The 21,294-nt window shown below is 37.0% G+C and overlaps 2 protein-coding genes across 2 annotated transcripts in view; one reads left to right on the forward strand and one right to left on the reverse strand.

Annotated features, from left to right (window-relative positions):
* The first annotated feature begins 533 nt into the window (after nt 1–533).
* On the forward strand, nt 534–8,353 carry LOC101846255 (PH domain-containing protein YHR131C). Its single transcript, XM_005110823.3, has 2 exons — nt 534–830; nt 7,594–8,353. The coding sequence occupies exons 1-2, from the start codon at nt 578–580 to the stop codon at nt 7,704–7,706; spliced, it is 366 nt and encodes a 121-aa protein (XP_005110880.1). The 5' UTR covers nt 534–577; the 3' UTR covers nt 7,707–8,353.
* A 2,578-nt stretch (nt 8,354–10,931) lies between these two features.
* The window catches only part of LOC101846469 (acetyl-coenzyme A synthetase 2-like, mitochondrial), a 31,989-nt gene continuing 21,626 nt past the window's right edge, over nt 10,932–21,294 (reverse strand). Inside the window, exons 12-14 of the mRNA XM_005110824.3 lie at nt 19,609–19,672; nt 18,805–18,926; nt 10,932–17,915 (exon numbers count right to left, since the gene is read on the reverse strand). Coding sequence (XP_005110881.1) covers nt 17,748–17,915; nt 18,805–18,926; nt 19,609–19,672 — 354 coding nt within the window. The 3' untranslated portion in view covers nt 10,932–17,747. The remainder of the gene's footprint in view (nt 17,916–18,804; nt 18,927–19,608; nt 19,673–21,294) is intronic.

The raw sequence follows: 21,294 nt of genomic DNA on the forward strand, positions 1-21,294 counted from the left end.
GCACGCATACACGCAAAAAACAAACACACACACACACACACACACACACACACACACACACACACACACACACACACACATACACACACACACAATGGGTAAACACTGAACTCAGGCGATATTTCTCTGCTTTCTGCACATTGTGCACCTAAGGAAAACGACTCGTGACTTGGTATGCTTTTTATTAAACTTGTAATTGGTATTATAATATTACTATGTTTCTATTTCCTTCCATTGGTCCATTGATCTTCTTTGAACGTTGACTTTCTGTGCTCCTGTGAATTCCTTTTCATGCAATTATTTAATATTTATGTTCGTTTCTGGGAAAAGACTGAAGACTTACAGTTTGAAGAAAGATTAGAGTCAGAAATAACAATTTATTTTAAATATTTACTTATGAAGGAATACATTTGGGTATGTTTTACAATAAGGTTTTATGGGCCAAAATGATGATACACTTTCAATTCTTTCAGTTACTTTTCCGGCTCCTAGTTCTGGGTTCCGGATTCCGGCATTCGCCTTTTTGGTAAGTAAACTACTTTCGCTATTAAAGTGAAAGTGCACCCAGCATCGCGACATGACAACACTCAAACTGACGATCCATCTTCCTGATGGCACGGATCAGACTTTGTCTCACTCAGTTGTACGAGATTCAGGCGACTGTGTTTCCTATGAAAATCTTTGTACTTCATTCAGTAGCCTTCAGGAACAGTCAAACAAGTATCTATCTGTTCTAGTTGAGGAAGAGAAGAAACGTAAACCAGCGCTTGGGCAAAGCAAGGGCAAAGCTTCAACTTCAAGTTCTGAAAACGGGAAGGGCTCTGAAGAGAGTAAGTTAAGATTTTATGAAGACATTAATATAGGCCTAATATAAAGAAACTAACAGCTTTGAATGGATAGTTCTGTAGAGTCTATCTAGATCTACATATCTTACGACTTAAGTGTAAGAATTTCATTGATGATGAAATTATGATTATGACTGACAAGACTGTATGTCGAAGTCCATGCAATGCGCGGTCCATGACATAAGAAAACTAGATCTAGATCTAGATCTAGATCTCTAATGGCCAGCTCTATTCGGACTCAAGGTAGATTAGATTTTTTATCTATTCGGACGAGTCCGAATATAGATTTCTAGATCTATAGGTCTAGTAGGTTTTGTAAATTTTTACTTTCTCTCCCGCACACAGACGCACTGCTTCGGTGGTCAAACTGCAGTACTGTTTGCTGCAGATCACACTTAAAGCCTCTAAAACTGTCGCAAATCAATTATTTTCTAGAAAATAGTCCAAAGCACGTCTAAGTCTACTAGATCTAGACTCTATCTCTAGTATGAACAATCAGATATTTCAAAAACTATAATTTGCGACGGAAATGAAGTTGATATTAATGTTCAGCGCTTCAATATTTAGTAGAAAATGGACAACTGGTAGAACTAAGTGTGAGACAGGAGGGAAAGTAAAAAAATACAGTTTTATCTATTCAGACCCAGGTCTGAAAAAAAATGTATAGATCTAGAAATCTAGATATAATCTAGTTTTAAAATATTACAGCCAAATTCTGTTTTTCCGTGGGACAGCCCTCGTAGTACTAGTAGTGATGTTTCCCTTTTGCGTCCTTGTACGTGAGGACAAAAATGACCTGGTGATTGGCTGTTCACACCCAATTGTTCGACTTGCAACATTAAAAAATAAGCGCTTTTTTTTTTAAGGTCGCAATCAAATTCAGTCAGAATGTGCCATCATACATGGTAGCTTTTCACCCTCCATGGGGGAAAAAACCCGGCAGACCCCGACTCAATTTAACTGAATTCAATTGGCTGTGTGCACTAGGTAGGCCTATGTGACGCATTGAACAAAGTAACACACTATAATTTTCTCTCAGAAACAGACATTCTTCATCCCATTTCTGTCCAATAGAACTATATATATCTATCTCTTTAAAATTGGGAACACTATAAAATGCTAATTATAGAATTTATATGTCTGGCTGGGGTAAGGGTGAACGGGGGGAGTTAATGTTTTGGGCCAAGACTTTGTTAACCGAGTGTATTTCGTTAGTTTCTTAGCATTCTCATCCTCCGTAAAATTCCACGTAACTGAATGAGCTATCCTTTTGCCAGTCTGGAGTCTTGTCCAGGTATGGCTAAAGCAGTAAGTAAGTGGCAAATACAGTCGACTCCGCTTGTAGTGAACTCGCTTGAGTTAATCCTTAGTTAGGTTGAACCTTTTTCTCAGGTCCCAGCACCTCTTTTTCTTTACTGTACTGTTCCCAACAGTCAGTTAAGTTGAACTTCAGATGAGTTGGATCTATTTTTCACTCCCCTGATGACATCTGAGCCTCAACTCATCGACTGTAGAACACCAAACAGAACCATGGGTGTCTCAAATAATAGGCAATAAAGATTAGCACCATGCTGACAATACATGTAGGCTACTGCCATTAATTAGAGACAGCTTTTTAATTAATGATAAACATTTCAGATGTATAAATGTAGGCTACCCAGAGCTGTTAAAGTACTTTTTAAAAAGTACTTAAGTACAAATGTAAGTACAATCTAAAAAATGTACTTAAGTACAGTAAAAGTACTTTCCTATAAAATGTACTTGAGTACAAGTACTTTTTTAAAAAGTACTTATGAGTACATTTTGAGTACTTTCTGCTAATATGCTAAAACACTTCAGCGCTTATGCAAAACATCATATTTTATAACTTATTCAGTATATTTGACAAATTAGGCTGTTTATTACTAAAAATGTAAACAGTATACAAAGCATTTGAATATACAATGTACGCACTGAACGGTGGAAATGGTCCGTGAAGTTGAACAAAAAACAACCCAAACGAACAGACGCAACTAGTGGGTAAGTGATATTATGAATAGAACTTGTTTGAGCAAGACAATGTGATCAAATGTAAGTCAGTCCTAGAGGTCGGAAAGTTCTACAGAAAGAGTATCCAAATATTGAAAAATGTAGATACAAAGTTGCTCTTAAGAAAACATAAAATTGATGAAAATGGCCCACATAGAAATGGAAAAGTGCATTGAATTCTTCATTAACAAATCCTCAAGGAATCAATGTAGCCTTAAGCAAAAACCACCCAAAAAAAGTTTAAAAGAAATTTAGGCAGCCTAAAAATTGTTAGATACACATTGAGAACACCGTTTCAGTTTCAATTGATTATAGTGGTCTAACAGATTTTGGTCACACTGTGTAGTCCACGGCGCCAACGGCAAACCAAAATACAATAGTTTCCTAGAGTCTAGTAAGAGTAGTGTAACCAAAGATTCTCTACTGCAGTAGTCTCCGCCTAAGATCCCAGTGCTCGGAAGCAAGGAAAATATGGGATCCTAGCCAACGAAGCCAAGGAAGAATCTACAGTGACCCATAAACTGACGTGACCCTTGGGTGGATTTATGACATGGCAAGCAAAGAGTGGTCAACCTTGATGACCAATCACAGTGGCATGAGGCATGCCATAAATAATATTATATATACACACTCATTAGCCTATCGTGAGTCTTGAGATCTTTATCTACGTTTATCCAGTTGCCCCTCCCCTTTACCTGTCCAACAATTTTATTGAGTCCCCCCCCCCCCCAACCTCCTTTGTCGTTACGCACCATTACGATGTGACCACACTAATTAAAATTCAGGTTGTCTCGCAAATTCGGGAAAAACTGCTTTCAATGGTCAGGGAAGAGTTCACAGTTTGATGTGATCCCGCCTGGAGCGAACTTGTAGGCCCTACCCACCCAGGGAGTGATGTAAGTTTAGGTGGTGAGGTCAGATGCGAGTGCGATGTTTGGGGAAAAGAAACGCATCGGTCAGTTCACACCTTGGTGTGATCTCGTCTGGAGCAAACACTGTACCGTTTCAAGAAGTTTTACAACGCTTGAGATCACATTCACGATAGTGGCTGATCTTTGAGGCGACGGGCCGTTCTTTGATCTCAACTTTTAACTCTTGGCGGTTGATCGGGTTTTTGTTCCGTAAATTATGATCAGAAATGCCTGCACTTACCCTTTCATTAAGCTACCAAAGTACTCAAAATGTACTTTAAAAGTACTCAAAAGTACTTTTATAAAAAGTATCGGAGTACAGTAAAAGTACTGGTTTAAAAAATGTACCGGAGTACAGTAAAAGTACCGAAAATTGTAACGTAAGTACAAGTACAGGAGTACTTGTACTCCGATACTACCAGCTCTGAGGCTACCAATACCTTTCAAGACAGTCTTAACCTTTGTTTATTTTTACAATTATTATTAGGGAGTGCTTTTTTAGGCCACATATGGCCTAAATAAGGTAAGGGAGGGGGGGGTTTAGCTTATTTAGGCCACACATGCTCAAACTACCCTTTTCAGGCAACTGAGTTCGTTCCACTTTCATAATGGTGAACCTTTCTCATTTAGTACGGTTTTGTCTCAGTGTACAACTTATAAATCATAATCATAATGATTGTAAAGAACAAAGCACAATAACGCAAAATTTTGCTCAATCCCAATGGTTTGATTGAGGGCCAGATTTTTCCTTCATGGAGGGGCAAAAGCTAGGCTACCATTTTGGCACACTTTGGTCAAGTGAAAAGGTCAAATCCTCCGAATGGACTTCCGGGTTAAATTTGGGGTATAAAAAGTGTGTACACTACGTGGCTGAGTCAAAGTTACACTATCTTTACCTGAGTGACACTCTCTCGTACTGTCTCATCGTAGTAGTACATGTAGTAGTAGTAGCAAAGATTGTGTAGAGAATCTTTGGTAGTAGATTCTATCATGTAGGCAGTTTTGTGACGTGCTCGCGGCGGGGCGAATCGGCCTTGATAAGCCCCGTAGACTTTTGTGATCGGCCACGAAGCCTGGTGTTTTCATGGGTCTAGATCTAGATCTAAACAACTCAGTGTTAATACTGTTAATCGCACTGCATGCCACATCCGACAGGCCTAGATCTACATCTTTTTAAAAGGAAAAGAAAAATCATCAAAATGGTTGAATTCGCGTGAAAATCGATTTGGTAGAACTAGAACTATTAAAATTTGCTTCTGAAAACAAGGCAATTTTTATACGAAGGCCGTTTTTATAACTCGATGAAATAAAAACTACTGGCTGTGTACTGTGTTATTCTGTATAAATTATGAAACTTCAGGACGTAGGCTATTATTATTTTCCAGCATCTTTTGACGCCTGAGCTGTAGAGGTTGAAGTTTTCACAACACTAATAGATCTAGATCTAATAATTTAATAGGGCTTTCCGTAAAAAATGCATAGATCTACAAAAGCCGAACCACCGAATCGACCGGTCAGCGACCCGGGCACCTCGCTCTCCCCTGCACACTGATAACGTGTTACTTCGGTGTATCGCATTATTCAACTATTAATATATATGTGCGGCTATGGCAATTGGGATGTACTGACTGACAAAAAATTCAGTTTTGTTTTTATTTTCCATATATTTGACTTTAATAGTGCAGGCGATAGCTAGATCTAGATTCCCTGTCTAGAATCAGTAGTAGCAGGCCTATGCTAGAAGCAGCCAGAGAGCCTACAACTGCTAGATCTAGATCTAATTGCTATGCCTTTGGGCTTTGGAATTGAAGTAAAACGAATTGCACAGTTCTAGTTACTTTTAGATTCAGCAACTAACTGTATTTCCAGAGTTAATAATAACAAATCTCAGCATAACAATCACTTATACTTTTATTAGAATAATTAGATCCAACTTTTTTTTCTAAAATCTGTTTTCCGCAAACTTAAGATTTTCTCTACTTGTAGAGCACAGAATTTACATTGTAAGCCTCTGCTCAGTCTTAATATAGATCTAGATTTTATATATATATAGAGAGAGAGAGTCTATATTTATATATTTTTTATTTATTTTTTAAAAATTAAACTCTTTTTTTTTAACATGTCATAAAATCAAATTTTGCCATTTTCTTTGATAAGAATAACATTAGCAGTGGACTTTTTAGACAGCGAGTCTCTGATTCAATATTTTAAAACAATATGCTAATCAATGAAAATTGCAAATTGATAATAGTTTAGTCCTGTAGAGGATAGGTGGACTCCGGGGTCTGCAGAGCGAAATACTAGGTTTTAGGATGTGAACCCCAGTCACCGTAGTGAAATAAGGTTTGGTTTAAGTAAAGATTGGTGGACCCGGGGTCAGCGTAGTGATAAATAAGCAGGTTTAAGGTGGACCCTGGGCCCCGGGGTCTACCTAGCGAAATACTAGGTTTTAGGACAGGTGGACCCCAGGGTCACCTTAGTGAAATAAGTAGGTTTCTTTAAAGATTGGTGGACCCCGGGGTCAGCGTAGTGAAATAAGTAGGGTTAATTTTAAAAGGATTGGTGGACCTCGGAGTCACCATAGCCGTAGAGGAATAAGAAGGTTTAATTAAGGATTGGTGGACCCCCGGGACACCTTGATTAAACCTACTTGTTTTACTACGGTGACCGCAGGTTCCACCTATTCTAAAACCTAACTAGTATTTCGTTAGGTAGACCCTGGGGTCCACCTTACACCTACCTATTTCACTACGTTGACTCCAGGGTCCACCAATCCTTAAAATTAAACCTAGATCTACATGTGCTTATTTCACTACGTTGACCCCAGGGTCCACCAATCCTTAATTAAACCTAGATCTACTGATTTCACTATGTTGACCCCGCGGTCCACCAATCCTTAATTAGATCAGTAGAATCTCGACCTTCCGAATCCATGGTTAGTTCAAGAAATCTACTATAAGATGTGGCCTAAATAAGGTAGTAAGGGAGGGGGGTTTAGCTTATTTAGGCCATATGTGGCCTAAATAAGGTCACCCTTATTATTATTAGCAACAGAGAAACCAAATTAGTTACCACACTTTGCACACTTTACATTAGTTTAATAGGAACCATACAACTCAAACAGTTAGCGGTTGGCATCCCTTTTTATACATTGGCAAAACCTGATGGTACACCGGGGGGGGGTTGTAAAACAAGGTTTGACTGTAGTTTGGAAAGTTCAGTGACTCAACTATATTTTTACCTAATGACATGGTGCAAATTCTCAGTTACTCAGAAAGCCAATTTTATGAATTTATGCATTGGAAAAATCATTTGTTCAGTCAAGCTACGTTTGCAAACTCTTTTGTTTGACAATTTTTTTAATTGAAGATGTGTTATTAATTATATAATATATTAATATAAAAGGTAGATAATTATATTAAACATCAGTATTTGCCAAACATATATACTGCATCCAGAAAGTCCCCTATTTGTCTATTCTTTTCTTGTGGTCTCACAAAACAAAAATCATGAGTACATAATATTATACACATATATATAGTCCAGCACGCACATAGTGAAATCAGCTGGAAATGGAAATCTTTACATGCCATATATTTTACAAATTTCACTCATGTATGTGTTTTTAATACGGTACAAAGAATGTACTCTTAGATTTTACATATTTAATAAGAAAAAAATCTGTTCGCTATTGTAATTGTATGTTTATTGTATGCATGTTAGACTATATTGTAGGCCTACCATGTCACCTTTACAAATCATTATTTTGATGATTAGTCTATATTTTATCTTAACTTTCTTTTAAACAGATGTTGATGGCACAGATGATGACGAAGATGATGGTAGCGATGATGACGAGGAGGATGGCAATGGGGACTGTTCTGATAAACCACCTCCACAGAAAAAGAAAAAACAAGCTTGATGTCATCATTCTCATTACCATTCTCGAAAAATTCTGATCACCATTTAAATTTAAATCTATCATGCTCCTGTCCAGTCATTTTTTTACTTACATGTGTATACGTTATAATGTATGAGAACATACAGTATAACAAGGATAGCTCGAATTCATCAGGACTGGCCTTGGTACATGTAGTTTGAGGGAAATCTTACAAAGATAAAGAAGGGGAAAAAATGGGGCCGCAGACACAGCTAGACGGATGCATGATTTCGAGTCTTCTGTGTTCGACCTATGCGTGTTATACACATATGTATGAATGTATTCATGTGTGCATGTTTGTGGATGGGGAAGAGTGTGTACATGAGGATCTCCAATATCTCACAATCTTCACCCTTGTGTGTGCCGTTTCTTGATTGTATCTTATAGTTTTTCTTTCCATTCAGATACATTGTCATTTCCATAAAATTACCTTTCTCATGTTGTTAATATAATAATGTTCTCCAAACTCCTTGTTTTATATAATAAATGTACCACTCACATATAGTATAAAATGTGTGAGTTGTTATATATTGTTAAGATCTTTTACTGTCTGCATCTCCTTTGAAGTTTTATGCAACTGCTTCCTAATGATGATATAGAATAATAGTAATAGATCAGTCTACTTCACCAAAGAAACCAGCAGTTTTCAGTTCTTTGGGCAAATTTCAATCGAATTGTTTATTTTAGGCTCAACACTGTTTTTTGTCCATTTGAAAACACATTTCTTTGAATTTGCTTTTTAACCCTATCCGTACACCCTGGGGTCATTTTGTGCCCCCTGGGTTGTATTCTTCACATTTTAGAATATTTCTAGTCCAAAGATCTCTTTGAAACTTTCAGTATTTCTCAAAAAATCATTTTGACAGACTGCTGTGCAAAGCGTACGGATCGGATTAACAAGTAAATTTCCTCTTTGTAAAGTGGTGGCACAGAGTTCCCCACGTCGTATGGATATCATTGTAAAACACGACGTACGTATTATAGGGTTAAAAAGTAGATCAAAGGCACAAAAAAAAATGTAAATTTGAGTTTCCAAGAACACTCAAGCTTTGGGAGTCACCAAACTTTGGCACGAGGCAACCCTTACCTCCTTCAACTGCGAATATCTCCACTGCTATACGGTACAAGATAGATGGGTACGTTTTCACTAAAACTAACTACTAGAAGCAAATAAGTGAACAAGCTTTAAGATGATAAAAATAACTGATATATTCCCAAAAACTGACAAGCGCCCACTTCATCCATGACTTGAAACACATGATTTTTGTGTTGTATAGTGATGGTGCAATGCTCTAATCTTGTAGGCCTACTAGAGAAATTTGTGGTTTTATAACATCGTTTCCAAGGTCAATCTGCAGGTCCTCTATAAAAATCAGGACCCTGCATATTCCATTATTTCAAACACTGTGGACTAACTGTTTTGTCTGATACTTGATACTCTCATCTATTAATAAGAATATAAATGGGGGGGGGGGGGGGGGGGCTTTTGAAAAATGTTCAAGATACCAGTACCACGGTTACAGAAAAAATACCATAGATTGGGTTACCATTAAAATTAAATACACAAGTTTACTCCTGTCAAGAGGGAGGTCCTTCAAATTTAACTGTCCATTTCTCCAATCTTCTCATGTATTGATAAGCTTTCAAAATTCTCCAGGTCATTCTAAATTCCAGGGTCAGAATTGAAATCCAACCTGGAATGTCATCAGCGTACATTGTCTTCCTTGCTAAATTAATGGATCTCTCTTAGACTTCCAAGAAATTCATCTTGTTGTTAACAAGAAGTCTTTGTTACTAATGTTACCATTGCTCACAACTGGATCTTTTCAGGATCTTTTCAGCATATTATTGCTAATAGAAATCCCTTTGTTGAATGCTTAGGGTGCATAACCAGCATCTCTTCAATCTATACGAGGGGCATACCAAAAGTTTTTTACCTGACCATGAAGGAATAAAGGTAGAAAGCTGAAATTTATTGGTACTAAACTTTAATCTTTCTCAGAGTCTATGATAATGTAGTCGCCTCCCACAGTTACACATTTTTGCCATTAGTGTATGACCTAGAAAAGACCTTGAGAATAGAAAACCCTCTCCTTGTCAGAAAACCAGCCCTCTACCGCTTCTTTAACCTCATAATCACTTTCAAAATGCTAGATCTATCCTTTTCAATCCTTTTTTCAATTTGGGGAATTAAAAAAAGTCAGACGAGTCTAAATCTAGAGAATAGGGTGGATGTGGCAAAATTTCATAGCCACATTCTCACGCAGTTTCTGCAGCTTTTCTTGAAGTGTGTGCTTGCACGTTGTCGTGACCCAGTAAAATGCCTTTTCTGATCTTTCCTCAACGTTTTTCTTTTATAGCTTCTCTTTATTTTTTTAGCTGGTTAGAATAATGGTCTCCGGGGATTGTATGTCCATTTTCAAGATGGTCTGTCATAATCACTCCTTCTTGGTTAAAAAAATCTGATAGTCTGTCAAAAAATTTAGTTTCATCCTTTTCATTCAGACTCAGACCAAGCAATTCTTAACGACAATCCACATGTTGCACTTTTTTAGGAGGAGTCAACAAATGTGAGACCCATCTCGCAGAAACCTTGATCATATTCAAATTTCATTTAAGATTTGTTCAATTGATCCAATGAGAAGCTTAGTTTCTTTGCTCAAACGTTCGACTGTCACCCACCTATCAGACAACACAAGTTTCTTGATTTTCAACACATTCTCTTCTGTTGTTGTTGTCACTGGGCGTCCATCACGGTGGTCATCTTCAATGTCCATAAATCCGCATTTCAATTTTTTTACACCACAATTTTTTTTACAACATAGGATGGGCAATCAGTTCCATATACAGCATGCATCTCCATAATAGTATCCTGTAGTTGCTTGCCTTGCAAGGACAAAAATTTCATAACTGCCCTGTGCTCAATTATATCCATTTTTATGTTGAAATTGGAGAACAACTACAACATACCCCTATTCACTTAACAGTGCGCTTGTGTTAAAACCAGTGATCGGAAATTCCCCAAAATATACGTGCTTAGGGTGCATCCAATTTTGGAGGGAAACGAAAATAGGATAGTTGTGTTGTTGTGAAATAAAGACCACTGCAAGTGTAATTCATTAATGCAAATTGAGACATGTCAGGAATCGATGCTACCATCATCGCTTTGGCAGAACAAGTAAGTAGGCCTAATTGTTACTCCAATGGTTAAAAAATTAAACCACTAAAATTTTATTTTCATAGAGCACCAACAAAAACACACAAAATGATCATGAGGTCGACAAATCAAGCAACATGAAACAAATTCAAGATTATTTGATTATATAATCTTTATAATCAATAAGTAAGTGTTACATGATATTTATATAATATATAAACCAGTATAATATAATAATAATTTTTAATAAATTTGCAGTGATTTATACATAGCACACTGTTTAAGAGTACAGACAACTGTCACAACTGAAGCCCAACCAATACAAAAGACTAAGCAAGAAAAAATTCCAAATACACGCCATTAGTAAATGAGTAATGATTATGATGCAGTTTGTGCTTCTTAACACTTGAATATAATATGTTAACACACATCACTGACTCTGAGATACATGATATATCATCACTCAACCAAATTACTGGAGGTAGAATAAGAAAAGAGAGTAAAATAAGTCCCAACAAGAGTCTAGTAGAAGGATAATAATATATATAATATATATATATACACAGTGGAGTCAGCTTAACTTAAATCGAACATGGTTAATCTGAAAACAGTAGTAGACCTATACCAAAAGAAGATAAAATCCCTTAAGTATTTTTTCTTATTTTTCAACAACCTCTATAAACTGAAAACTCTGCTAAACTTAGTAAATCTGGCGGCTCCACAGATGCGGGATTAAGAGGACTTCACTGAAGTCAAAACATGTACAAAAGAGTTCTTTTGAGCTTTCTGTCATAGAACACCGCTTATCATTCTCATTCAAAGTTCCCCTTCGAATTTTTATCACGCACAAAATAATCTTTGACTTTTTGTTATAATATACAGTACACAGCACCTTTGTTTTATAGAAGTGTTAGTTTCTCCTTCACTAAAGCCCAACAAGACTTCCATCCGAGTTGTCTTTATCAAAGATATAAAAATACCTGCAAATTATTACACATAAATTTCAAATTGCAAAGTTAATTACACTGTATCCAAACAAAATATAAGGAAGTAATACTGTCAAGATGGATATAATCATAATGTATACATGATGTATGTAAATTATACCCTACAAAATATAATCACAACATCTGATTTCACAGCAACCAAATTGGTGTCAGACACTTGCCCTGCACATAGTGAAGTAAATCTCCAAAACTTCTTTCACCTACTGTGTAGATCTAGTACAAATGGACTATTCCTTGAATTCAGAGGAAACTTTTATCTATAATAAATGTAACAAACTGCGCAAGTTTCTGCTTCTAATTCTATAAGCACACTCAGGAGTAAAATAAATTGTTTGAAAAAGAAAGGGAGAAATATCACATAATTCTGATTACAGCAATTTTTGGTTTGTTTTAGTAGAGGCGGCCTAACCATTTTAGTCTTATGGCACTTACCACACAATAAGGTAAGATAGTATAAGTGCCGAAGATTATAAGTCTTTCATGTTAAATACATGCAAGTAACACAAAAAAGAAGAAGAGATAAGGACAATAAGGATATAATTTGAAAGGAAATAAGGAACAAATCACACCGAGAGCATCCGCCAACCACTGACTAACAGCAATTTGAGCAGTGTCAGTAAATACTGAGCAGAGCGCTTCCAGTGTTCTGTAAGTGAAACTTTCTTCTAAGCTAAGACTTAAAAGATAGCCTACTTGTCATAGCCGCACTCAGCCATTCTACTAACCTGCTTAAAGGATATTTTTTTAATTGTCAAAGTGTTAATGACAAAAACAAACAGTACTGCACTTCTCCTACAGGATAACTTTTGCTGTGAGCAGTGTTTGACCCTTTTAATAACAGATTCCGTACACCATACATAGAATATAGTGTGTAGTGTAAGCCACCATGCCATCCTCCAGTAGGCCTACAATGTTCATCTTATAATCAGACGATTTTGGCAATTGTATAGACCATTAGACATTTATCATAAGAGATTTTATAACCACAATACAACGGCTTCCGTTGGAATAGTACTGAAATTACGTAAATCTTCAATTTTTTAAGCGTACCGGGTACTGCAAAATAACTATATATAGATCTAAGTTCTAACACAGCTCTGTCCTGGCAAGCAACAACTGGGCACAGTTAAAGTTGAAAATACTGCATGTTATGAAAGTATTAAATTACAATTTGAGAGTATGATAAAGAAGCTCGCTGGGGTGGTGGGGGGACGGGGAAGAGGGCGGAGGAACGAGATAGAAACATAATAACAGATAACTGTCCTCCAATCTGAAACTGAAACAAACAAAAGGGAACAAAACTTACACATCATCAAAATCGATGATCTGTTTTCTGGCAATGACTTATCCATTGAGCAACACAAAACAGAAATATTTTTAAAAATAATATTGGCAACAGGCATTGTGAGCACACAAAAAAACAACCTACTGTAGGCCTATGTCAAATAAAACCTTAGCGATACCGTAGCCTACATGATAACTGTACAAGACATGTCTGTTTGAAACTATCTGTCATAATTTTCATGAACATCAAAACAATATGGGCCAAAAATGGGAAAGTAAGAAAGACAGACAGCAACAACAGAACTAGAAGGAAAGAAAAAAAGGACCTACCAGTGGTGCTCTTCAACTACCCTCCCAAAGGCAATAGTCAGCAGACTAGACTGTATCAATGAACTAATCAACATGAGAAATGTAAACAACAATTCATAAAAGAATATAGATCTATTATATATATATATTTATAGCTATGCAGTCTAGGACACACATAGTGAACATATTTTTCATGCCCCAAATTTTTTAAAAATTTATCTAGATCTATATATATATATATTTCTTTGTATTCAAAACCTGCACTTAGCGTAAGCAATTCGTACATAGTAGAAAAATTGGCGTCAGAAAGGGTAGCCTACATCTTATTAACACCACCACAAATATTGTTTATCGAAGTAACCTTGGTGGAGAGAGAGAAAGATAGATGGATGGTACAGTACGAGTGTAGGCCACAATCTCCATGAGCCATCGGCAATAGACTCGTGTAGGCTAAGGACCTGATATATTGCATTTGAACATATCGCAGAAACAATGTAACCAGACCTAACTTAGCCTGCACACCTCAGCTGTGCGTATGGGGAGTTTGTGGTCGCATGAAGACATTTTTCTGATTGTGTTACCACGTGTCAGAATTCTTCAATGCAGATTACACACGACACAACAGCTTGTGAGCATTCTGCAAAGTTGGGTCATAGTGAAGTTGTAGTAGAGGGTAGACCATGGCAGAGTAAAAGAAACGAGGAAAAATGGCAAATCCTAGCAGAGATGGATAAAAAATCAATTTCTAGATCTTAACTTGAGCAACTATGAATCCAAATCGCATGACTGCGGGGGATAGGGGTCAAAATTAATGTGAAATTTGTATGTATATATATGAAATTTGTACATAACGCAAAGATTTCAACGTCCCACCACTTTTGCTACATATACATACTAGTACTAGACTGTATGTTGAACAAGGCACACAGAGAACCTTTGAGATTGATTTATGTGGAGAAAAGTCAACAAGAAAGCAGCACTGTGTGTAGCTGCACTGTGTACATGAGTGAGATATTATACCTGGTAAGTGTCAAAAGAAAAACTCTTTGACAAGCAAATTTTAAAATACCACTGAAGATCAACTCTTCTATATTCCATAGAACTTTTCAGAGTTATTATGAGGTCAGTTTGTAAGTCTTCAATTCTTCTGAATATACATGATCCATTCATCACAAAAGAGATTAAGTCACATGTCATGTTTTGTTGTTATCCATCCACAATGTCATAAAGATATCAGCACTAGACTGACCGATGTTATTCACCTAGTTTAACTGAGGGAAAAATTTGAGCTTCAGTATTCAGACTTGTATCATCTTTTGATGAACTTTACAAAGTAAAAAAGACATAGAAGCACCATAAGCTGGGAAAGCAGAACTTTGTACTGTATATTTTCATGTACATGATGCAAGTTCCACTTTCCAAAACAATCAAGAAATTGAAAATAAAAGAAAAAACTTTCTGGAGGAATATTTGAGAAAAACAGGAAAAACCCTCATCTCAAGAATAAGTACGAATTAAATAAACACCACCATACCAACAAAGTCAAAAATCACATTGGAAAAAATTGTTAACAGTATATAAACAAAGCAAAAAAATGCATCAAAACGTATGACACTAGAGATAGCAACAATCCTCTCTTTGGTTAGTTCCTCTCTTATAAAATTAAAACAATACTACAAAATCGACGTACAACCAAACCTGCTCTAGCAACTATCTGTCCAGAATAACCACTTGACTGGTATGGTAGGAACGACCACTTCCTACTTCTCCCTTGTTTTTTGTTGTTTTTGTATGACACTGTCTCAGAGGACCACCAGTCTAAGATGGCCACTTTCTCTTCAACAATGGGGGGGGGGTGTCATCTTGGAAGGGTTCAGATATATTTTCTTTACAATCCATTAAAATGACACTGAAGTCGGAAACTGTGGGTTAATACAATTCTTATCATTCACGTAAAGCTATCTTCCTAACTGAATAACTGTTGAAAACGTCACTGACAATAAGGTAAGTGCCCAAACTTGTATTATAAAAATCCTAGACCATGCACTCAAACGTATTTCCAGCTCACTATGGAGCACACCAATAAAGCCAAATAAGGGGCAAGATGCCATGCAGAGTCAACTGTAACAAAACTGGTAATACATGTGTGTAAGCAAAAGTTGTAAAAGGAGGATTACATCCAGAGAAAAGAAGCACTTTTGACCTTTATTTACCTGTAAAAGAGCAGCTACGGTGTGCACACTTCATAGTGAGGTTTTTAAAGAGAGTGTACAGCGGTGGCCATGAGTGTGCACAGTCTAGGGGTACAAATCTATGGGGAGATGCTGCAAGTGAAAGAATTTGTTTAGAAAAAAACTGATGCTGACCTATCTCCATACAAATGTCTACTTTAATTTCTTTCACTACACACATAACACCGACACTCAAGTACAAATATTCTGTGGCAAAGTTTGTACTTTTTCAGATTTCAAGACGTAATCTGATATTCACCAAAATGTTTACCCTAAACGCCAGGCTTAACAGATTTCCTGAAATTAAGCCTCACAACTTAATCCCCATTTTGAATCGTTGCATGTCTGTCATACTTTTTAAAATTAAGGGTTTATCTAATTGAAGAATAAAATCAACAAAATGGCACAAATTCATTGTAAATTAAGATTTTACATGAAAAAATCAAGACCAGACAGGCTGTACTAAGAATAAAGTCAAAGAAAGAAAAGTTGAAGTGTCACAGCAATACACAAATGATCCATAATCAGCAACTAACATTAACAACCCTGTGGATATCAATATCACCACACATGGATCAGTTCATAGACCGAACCTCTCACGTTCTCAGAGAAGAAAATCAGAGGGAAACATGAAGCAAACAGGTGAGGAACCACGGACATTTTACAATACAAATGGTCGGGATAAAAGTATCTGGGCTATTGATGATACATTCCTTAACTCTTTATCGCCGAGGGGAGTAAACCCACTATGTCAGGGCCCTCTTTTTGGTACAAAATCTAAAAGTGCTTAAACATCACTAGATTGGGCATAAAATCAAAACAAGTGAACCTATTTTGATAGTATAGTTCTTCATCTAATGAATGAGCTCCTGACAAAAGAAACCTGTTTTCGGCAATTGATGAAAACAAATTGGACGTCAAAGTCGGCGTAAAGGAATGTGCCTGAGCTGCCGCCAGAGACGGTCTTAGAGTCTTTGGTAAGATTATAATGCAGCTCTGGCTGTGAAATGGTTAATCAGCGACAGGTAAACCAAAGACCAAATAACCCCGCACCCCCCCCCCCCAAAAAAAAAAAACAACCTTTGATTTGACAATGAACAATAAAGAATAGACTGAAAACTTTTCATGAAACTGAAGATAATGGCGAGAAAAAAAAAGGGGGCTGAGAGGCAGGATGAAGTGATCAGCACAAGCAGTGCCATACTGACCTTAGAGCTCAGATGTCAAGGGACAGATGAGGGTGAGGATCAACCCAATAAATGCATTTGTATTTCCTCAATGAAAACCACTTGTACGATCAAACCATTAAAGTTATGCACTTCTCAAAAGTTTACAGCATACCGTAACCAAAAAATAAAATTTTAACCTCAACATGATCATTTTTACTTATGAACATAATATTAAGATCTCACTTGACCTCTTTATCTTTTCACTCTATAAATGTGAAATGCATAAACCTAAGGGATGTTTGCCTCAGTTTGTTTGAAATCACAACTGCGAAAGCGCTATCAGAAAGGTAAAATTCATAAGCACACGAGTAAACATAAAATGCCCCTTTCAGATTCAGAAATATTCATGCTGAAAGAACAGCAATGGCTTCCTCTCACTCCTCAGAACCTGTTACTGTTTTTTTTCAATAAATATTTACTATTCCAACAATTTGTGCTAAATTATACGTTTTATTTTTATGATAAACAATCCTTAGATGTAAATGCTCTAATCTGTCTGCCTCAATAATTTGCATTGACAATTGACAACAAGTATATCATGTAACAATGGAAAAAGCACAAGAAATCTTACATGTCAACAATAAATCAAAGAGTAAAGAAATTATTGTTTTGGTAAATAAGCATTTTCTTCAGTAATGTAAGTGCATCTTCAAATCACAATTTCACATTTCAACAATCGAAACATGTTACAAGAAAACAAAATTACCCCAAAATTCGTCATAAATAATAACTGACATTAATTCATTCTATAAAACATACGTACAACAGCGCCCAGATTTCTCAACACATCTACAGAGGACAAATCTTCATTTGTCTCCACGCAGTTGTTCATGTTTCTTGACAATGTAATCAACAACTTCTGGCTCACTCAAGGTACTGATGTCTCCCAGTTCATCTGGTTTGTCAGACGCCACTTTACGAAGGATGCGCCGCATAATTTTACCAGAGCGGGTTCTGGGAAGGCCTGGAGTAAACTGAAAAAGAAATCGAAATAACCACAGTGAATAAATGTACCGGTACTTTAAAATATCATGGGAGCAGTTAAAACTGTTAGAAAAACTATTGTGAGCAGTGAAAGTTTTATTGTTCGAGACTTCGCACAAGTGAACACTTCCACTGTAAAAGATGAAGATACCTTTAACCCACTTAGCGCTAAGCAATTTTTACTATTACTTCCCTTCAGTGCTGGGTTTGTTTTAGAAAAATGCTAATTTTAAACATGATAATAAAAAAAAGTTCATATCTTTCTTATTTATCATAATTTCAAATTACAGTAAGAAGGAAAAATATGTCTAGTCAGATGTGCTTTTTTTGTGATGTTGTAGTTGGTATCAAAATGCTCATCATTTTTAGTCCAGCCTGCATGGAGATCAGCAGGAATATCGAAGTCCCCTTCTGGGCTGTAACTCGCTAGATCTACGATATATCCCCATCATTCACGTGTAAATTTTTTATTTGAGGACCTAATCCTTCAAACTCTTCATCACTGTCGTCCAATTTCAGAAAAATGATGGGCAAATCTGTGTATAAATCAGCTGATGAATCCGACATTTTGAAAACTAAACAATGTCCCAGAAAATTGCCGATAAAAACTCCCAACTGACCACCGACTGCCAAATGCCCGGCCAACGGCACTAATAAACGTTGCACTGGTGGACTGTAGACATCACCAGTTCAAAAAATGGTTATTCTCATGTCAGCCGTATAGTTTCTACACTCATGTCGGATCACGGCTGGTGGTCGCGATGCGTACGGAAGGGAGGTATGAGTCATCATGACCACTGGTCGAGATGCGCATGCAGAGGGTTAATAGACAAACAAGGGAGGAACATTTTTTTTTTCCAAAAAAAATATATATCTTACCAGAATCATATCCGGTTGGGCTAAGTTCCCAATTCTCTTTTTAATACCAGCACGCAGTTGAGTCTCAATTTCTTTCTTACCCAAAGTGCGTGTATCCTTCAGGACAACGTATGCATAGATACCTGCAAGGCAGAGGAAATAGATTCTCTCATGACGATGATGCAAAAATGCGATAGATAAATGCCGAACTGTCAAAGAATCATAAGCTCTATCAGGTTTCACCGCAAGTCCTGCCAGGGTTTCAGGCCACAATCTATTCATTTTTTATTACCGAAAAGTCACCTGTCATACTCCTTTACCAATATTCATTTGCAGTAATACACTCTCTGTCAGGAACATAGAAGGGGCTTATCAACATGGGGAGAATCCAGAGCCTGGGGAATGAGGTCACTCACACACTGTTAAGATTTCCTCACTTAAGAATATCCACAAAAGGAAAGGTTAACATTGTACAAATAAAGCTGATCAGATCGTCCAGACGCTGTAACTTGTTTAAATTTCAAAATTGATCATTAGAAATGCTGCAAATATATTGTGCCTCAACAGACACAAATTATACAAGTAAAGATCAATAAGATCCTATAAGGCAGGGGCAACCTAAGCTGTTTGGTAAATATCCAAACAAAAAAAACGTAAACTTGATAAAATGTTTCTCCCATTTAAGAATCCAAAGCACATAATCTGTCTTACGCCAGCAAAACAGATAATAACAACGAAAAAAGATGTTAACATTGAACATATACAGATGGACATCAAAGGTCATACATGAGATAAAATTGCCCTAACAATTACAAAATATTATACCTTCTCCTTTGATCTCATGAGGAAACCCCACAACAGCTGATTCAGCTACATCAATGTGGTCATCCTGCAAGAGAGAAAAATTCCTCATTTACACCATTCAATAAATTTGCTCACCTCTTTATTCACGGAGACTGGGGATTTAAGTGAAAAACAAGCTGACCTTACGCTGTCTCCACAGGTTGTACAAAGAATGTCTGGAAAATCCAGAACACTGAAGTATTGGCTTTTATACCATCAGCAGACAAATACATCTTTACATTAATTCATTCTTGTTCATGTCTCCCTTCAAAGTCCTAAGGATAGATGCACTACGAAAGGAGACGGTCACAGTAGAGGGAAATGCACTAGAAAACATAGAATCCTTCTGCTATCTTGGGAGTATAATTGACAGAGAGGGAGGAACAGGCGCTGAAATAAAGTCTTGCATTGGAAAGGCACAGACTGCATTTATTTCTTTGAATAGGATTTGGAGGACCAGGGATACCTCACTTATCACATGGTCAAAGTGAGAATCTTCAACTCAGATGTGAAGTCAGTCTTGAAATGGATGTGAGACGTAGAACGCATCTCAGACGTGCATAAAGAGGATTCAGGTTTTCTTAAACAAGTGTCTGAGGAAGCTACTGAAGATCAGTTGGGCAGACAGGATCACCAACGAGGAAGTATTAAGAAGAACGAGACAGAGCCCAGTCAGAGATGATGTGGGAAGAAGGAGTTGGCGATGGATTGGACACACTTTCAGGAAGTCGCGCAGAAGTCGAGCAGCTGCATAACAAGGAAAGTGTTAGATTGGAACCCAAAGGGCAAAAGATCAAGGGGAAGACCACGTGGATCCTGGAGAAGAGTCGCAGAAATCGATGTACAGAAAAGTGGGAAGACATGGAGTGACATCAAGCGACTAGTCCAGGATAGGGAAAGGTGCAAAGTGTTTGTTCGTGGCCTATATCCTGACCCAGGGTGAGAAAGGCAATGATGATGATGTCTCCCTTCAGCCCACAGGTAGTTTTTTTAATTTGCTTTAGTTAAAAAGAAATACATAAACACAAAAAAGTCAAACATATGGCAGTGTGGTGAAATCAGGCGCTCGTCAAAATAATTAAATTGAAGAAACTGGCATTTTTCTGCCAGTTTGGTAATTTTATCGAATTTTTGTTTTTTGGCATAACACCATTGTTGTCCAAAAGAACACATTTCTGGGATTTACTGAAAAACGTTGATTAAAGGCACAAAAAATGTAAATTTTCAGTTTCCACGGACTATCAAGCTATGGAAATAACCAAACTTTGGCTACCATTTTCTTGCTAATTTTACCTTTGAAACCAGGCGACCCACCTTCTTCAATCTCAAATATCTTGACTTTCATATAAGATAGATGGGCATTTTTTTCACCGATAGCAAGACAATAGAACAAGTTTTAAGATAATACCAATAACTCCACATGCCCAAAAATTGACGAGCGCCTGATTCCACAACGTCGTGACACAAACAGTTCTTAGAAAAAGCAAGATAAACAGAAAGACCAAAAAAAAAAAAAAAATGACATAAATATAGAAAAGGTGCTTTTCAATGCCCGTCCCCCCTCCCCCCCCCCACCCCCTCAATACCCCTCCCTTTGCCCCTTTTGCCTAACCAATCCATTTTACCAAAAGTGAATATAGCATGGCTGACTAAATGTTTACTCAGGTA

The sequence above is a fragment of the Aplysia californica genome, unplaced genomic scaffold, assembly GCF_000002075.1.
Source record: "Aplysia californica isolate F4 #8 unplaced genomic scaffold, AplCal3.0 scaffold00950, whole genome shotgun sequence".
Classification (NCBI taxonomy): domain Eukaryota; kingdom Metazoa; phylum Mollusca; class Gastropoda; order Aplysiida; family Aplysiidae; genus Aplysia; species Aplysia californica.

Bases quoted from the DNA above. Each gene is read 5' to 3' on its own strand.
- LOC101846255 (XM_005110823.3), top strand. From the start codon at position 578: ATGACAACACTCAAACTGACGATCCATCTTCCTGATGGCACGGATCAG. The intron at 831-7,593 runs GTAAGTTAAGAT...TCTTTTAAACAG, and splicing joins CGGGAAGGGCTCTGAAGAGA to ATGTTGATGGCACAGATGAT.